The sequence below is a fragment of the Salvelinus namaycush genome, chromosome 7 (assembly GCF_016432855.1).
Source record: "Salvelinus namaycush isolate Seneca chromosome 7, SaNama_1.0, whole genome shotgun sequence".
Classification (NCBI taxonomy): Eukaryota; Metazoa; Chordata; class Actinopteri; order Salmoniformes; family Salmonidae; genus Salvelinus; species Salvelinus namaycush.
The window spans coordinates 6,635,015-6,640,014 of record NC_052313.1 but is presented as its reverse complement, the minus strand read 5'-3'; the positions used below and the strand labels follow the sequence as shown (position 1 = coordinate 6,640,014).

Here is a 5,000-nt window from a genome sequence, read left to right as displayed (position 1 = left end):
CTCCTACAGCCCCAGGTGTTATCTTGTATCTCCTACAGCCCCAGGTGTTATTATGTATCTCCTACAGCCCCAGGTGTTATTATGTATCTCCTACAGCCCCAGGTGTTACCATTTATCTCCTACAGCCCCAGGTGTGATAATGTATCTCCTACAGCCCCAGGTGTGATAATGTATCTCCTACAGCCCCAGGTGTTACCATTTATCTCCTACAGCCCCAGGTGTTACCATTTATCTCCTACAGCCCCAGGTGTGATAATGTATCTCCTACAGCCCCAGGTGTTACCATTTATCTCCTACAGCCCCAGGTGTGATAATGTATCTCCTACAGCCCCAGGTGTTACCATTTATCTCCATGTATCTAAACCCCGAGAATAACTTATTTCTCTGTGAGATGAAATCTGCACGTCTCTTTATCTATATTAATGAAACGATGAACTATTGTTTTTCCAACTCTCTTCGTTGGAGTTGATAGTCTCCGTGCTCCAGTGACTCTGTCTCTGTAAAGCATTGCAGTGCGTCCCAAATGGCAACCTATTCCATATAGTATGCACTACTTTTGACCAGAGCCCTATCAAAAAAGTAGTGAACAAAACAGGTAATAGGGTCCCATTTAGGATGCAAGCCGTATCTCTGTGAGTCATGCACGGGTCTACTGTTATCCTTGGCAGTGTGCTCCATATCCAGGTCTGTGCTCTGAACGATCTGCTTTCCCTCTGTCAGATATTCAATACGTCTCACTAACACACTCCCACTACAACAGCCACAGCAGCTGAGGGGACAAGAAGGTACAAGTACACTGTACATTACATTGGCATCATGCCGGGTCCACTATATAATTGAAGTAATTTGCTTGTAACAACTCTGTAACAACCTGTAGTTGTGTAGGAGTAGTGTATGTGTTTTGGTGTGCGGTTGGGTCTTGCCTGAGACCTGAAGCTAACAAGGTTTTGCATCGCCTGTCTGTGTGTACTACTCACTCTCTGGTCTTGTGAAAGTCGCATCTCATCAGTGGTATCTTGATGACTTGGTCCCTGACGCCGACATACAAATCACTGCTGCTGTGCAGGATCAGGAGGCTTCTGATTGGCTGTCTCCTTCTGGGCGGAAACAACTCAATCTCATCCAATAGACAGCTGCCCATGGACTGGTTCAGAGGAGACAGGACCTTACGGATGGTGCCATAGTCTGGATGGAGAGGAGAGAGTGAGAAAATGTTATCATCAGAGAGGAAGAGGAGGTTGAGGTGAAGCAGGTAATCAAAGAAAGAGAGATATTATGGATCAATATGGAATTAATAAAGTATTGTTCTTCTTCAAAGGGAGTGAATGAGGGAGAGGAAGAGTCACAATTGACTCCATCTTTGACAAAGTTACAACATCCCCAATGAACTACTTCCTGTATCTTACTGTAAGTATCTAAACTGGAGTGTTTTTAGACATGGTAAATTCTGCCGTCATAGGAAGTCTTGATTTACTGATGATCTCAGCAATCCCAAATCAAATCAAAGTTTATTTGTCACGTGCGCTGAATACAACAGGTGTAGACATTACAGTGAAATGCTTACTTACAGGCTCTAACTAATAGTGCAAAAAAAGGTATTAGATGAACAATAGGTAGGTAAAGAAATAAAACAACAGTAAAAAGACAGGCTATATACAGTAGCGAGGCTATATACAGTAGCGAGGCTATATACAGTAGCGAGGCTATAAAGGTAGTGAGACTACATACAGACACCGGTTAGTCAGGCTGATTGAGGTAGTATGTACATGTAGATATGGTTAAAGTGACTATGCATATATGATGAACAGAGCGTAGCAGTAGCGTAAAAGAGGGGTTGGCAGGTGGTGGGTGGCGGGACACAATGCAGATAGCCCGGTTAGCCAATGTGCGGGAGCACTGGTTGGTCGGCCCAATTGAGGTAGTATGTACATGAATGTATAGTTAAAGTGACTATGCATATATGATAAACAGAGAGTAGCAGCAGCGTAAAAAGAGGGGTTGGGGGGGCACACAATGCAAATAGTCTGGGCAGCCATTTGATTACCTGTTCAGGAGTCTTATGGCTAGGGGGTAAAAACTGTTGAGAAACCTTTTTGTCCTAGACTTTGCACTCCGGTACCGCATGCCATGCGATAGTAGAGAGAACAGTCTATGACTGGGGTGGCTGGGGTCTTTAACAATTTTTAGAGCCTTCCTCTGACACCGCCTGGTGTAGAGGTCCTGGATGGCAGGCAGCTTAGCCCCAGTGATGGACTGGGCCGTACGCACTACCCTCTGTAGTGCCTTGCGGTCAGAGGTCGAGCAATTGCCGTACCAGGCAGTGAAGCAACCAGTCAGGATGCTCTCAATGTTGCAGCTGAAGGACCTTTTGAGGATCTCAGGACCCATGTCAAATCTTTTTAGTATCCTGAGGGGGAATAGGCTTTGTCGTGCCCTCTTCACGACTGTCTTAGTGTGTCTGGACCATTCTAGTTTGTTGTTCATGTGGACACCAAGGAACTTGAAGCTCTCAACCTGCTCCACTACAGCCCCGTCGATGAGAATGGGATATGCTCGGTCCTCCTTTTCCTGTAATCCACAATAATCTCCTTAGTCTTGGTTACGTTGAGGGATAGGTTGTTATTCTGGCACCACCCGGCCAGGTCTCTGACTTCCTCCCTATAGGCTGTCACGTCATTGTCGGTGATCAGGCCTACCACTATTGTGTCGTCTGCAAACTTAATGATGGTGTTGGAGTCATGCCTGGCCATGCAGTCGTGGGTGAACAGGGAGTACAGGAGGGGACTGAGCACGCACCCCTGGGGAGCTCCAGTGTTGAGGATCAGCGTGGCAGATGTGTTGCTACCTACCCTCACCACCTGGGGGCGGCCCGTCAGGATGTCCAGGATCTAGTTGCAGAGGGAGGTGTTTAGTCCCAGGATCCTTAGCTTAGTGATGAGCTTTGAGGGTACTCTGGTGTTGAACGCTGAGCTGTAGTCAATGAATAGCATTCTCACATAAGTGTTCCTTTTGACCAGGTGGGAAAGGCCAGTGTGGCGTGCAATAGAGATTGCATCATCTGTGGATCTGTTTGGGCGGTATGCAAATTGGAGTGGGTCTAGGGTTTCTGGCATAATGGTGTTGATGTGAGCCATTACCAACTTTTCAAAGCACTTCATGGCTACAGACATGAGAGCTACGGGTCTGTAGTAATTTAGGCAGGTTGCCTTTGTGTTCTTGGGCACAGGGACTATGGTGGTCTCCTTGAAACATGTTGGTATTACAGACTTAATCAGGGACATGTTGAAAATGTTAGTGAAGACACCTGCCAGTTGGTCAGCACATGCCCGGAGCACACGTCCTGGTAATCTGTCTGGCCCCGCAGCCTTGTGTATGTTGACCTGTTTAAAGGTCTTACTCACGTCGGCTACGGAGAGCGTGATCACACAGTCGTCCGAACAGCTGATGCTCTCATGCATGCTTCAGTGTTGCTTGCCTCGAAGCGAGCATAGAAGTGATTTAGCTCATCTGGTAGGATCTTGTCACTGGGCAGCTCGCGGCTGTGCTTCCCTTTGTAGTCTGTAATAGTTTGCAAGCCCTGCCACATAAGACGAGCGTCGGAGCCGGTGTAGTATGATTCAATCTTAGCTTTGTATTGGCGCTTTGCCTGTTGGATGGTTCGTCTCAGGGCATAGCAGGATTTCTTGTAAGCTTCCGGGTTAGAGTCTGTGACTGACTCTAAGTGACTGATGTGGTGTACTCCTCAATGCCATCGGAAGAATCCCGGAACATGTTCCAGTCTGTGATAGCAAAAGAGTCCTGTAGTTTAGCATCTGCTTCATCTGACCACTTTTCTATAGACCGAGTCACTGGTGCTTCCTGCTTTAATTTTTGCTTGTAAGCAAGAATCAGGAGGATAGAGTTGTGGTCGGATTTACCAAATGGAGGTCGAAGGAGAGCTTTGTCCGCGTCTCTGTGTGTGGAGTACAGGTGATCTAGACTTTTTTTTCCCTCTGGTTGCACATTTAACATGTTGATGGAAATTTGGTAGAACTGATTTAAGTTTCCTTGCATTAAAGTCTCTGGCCACTAGGAGCGCCACCTCTGGGTGAGTGGTTTCCTGTTTGCTTATTTCCTTATACAGCTGACTGAGTGCGGTCTTAGTGTCAGGATCTGTCTGTGGTGGTAAATAAACAGCCACGAAAGTATAGCTGAAAACTCTCTAGGCAAGTAGTGTGGCCTGCAATTTCCAATACTGTAACGGAGACTATCTGTGTCCCGCAGTGTCTCTCTTCAATTCCATGTATTCCAGACCAGGATAGGAAAATCCCATTTGAATGCCAGGATAGGAAAATCCCATTGTGATTACATAAAATACATAATTTGGAGGCAACTCAAGAAAACATAATCAATTATAGACGTATTTCCTGAGGGGACATAACTAGATCTAAAAATGGAACAGTAAGAATTCCTATTCCCAAAACACACAGCTTCAAGATGGTAAAATACAAAGGTAGAGGCCTGCCTGTAGTAGAGATTTTCACAGATGCAGCAAATGGGTCTTTTATAGATCTGGAGGGAAACCGATAACCGAGATATTCAGAAATTAATAAGACGGCCTCCCGAGTGGGGCGGTGCATCGCAGTGCCTTAGACTGTGCCACTAGAGATCCTAGCTCCTAGCTGTGCCACTAGAGAACCTGTTTCGAAACCAGGCTCTGTCGGAGCTGGCCGCGACCAGGAGACCAATGGGGCGGTGAGCAATTGGCCAATCGTCATCTGGGTTAGGGGAGGGTTTGGCCGGAAGGGATGTTCTTGTCCTATCGCGCACTAGCGACTCCTGTGGCAGGCTGGGGGCAGTGCACGCTGACATGGTCGCCAGGTGTACGGTGTTTCCTCCGACACAGTTCCTGGCCACTTCTATTATAGTTCCTGGCTAGTTCCTTGCCAGTTCTATTATAGTTCCTGGTCAGTTCTATTATAGTTCCTTGCTAGTTCCTGGTCAGTTCTATTATAGTTCCT

At 46.7% G+C, this 5,000-nt stretch overlaps 1 protein-coding gene across 1 annotated transcript in view; it reads right to left on the bottom strand.

The window, feature by feature from the left end:
- LOC120050435 (semaphorin-5A-like) overlaps window positions 1-5,000 on the bottom strand; it is a 275,882-nt gene that overhangs the window by 147,544 nt on the left and 123,338 nt on the right. Inside the window, exon 10 of the mRNA XM_038997025.1 lies at window positions 978-1,185. Within this exon, the coding sequence (XP_038852953.1) occupies window positions 978-1,185 (208 nt within the window). The remainder of the gene's footprint in view (window positions 1-977; window positions 1,186-5,000) is intronic.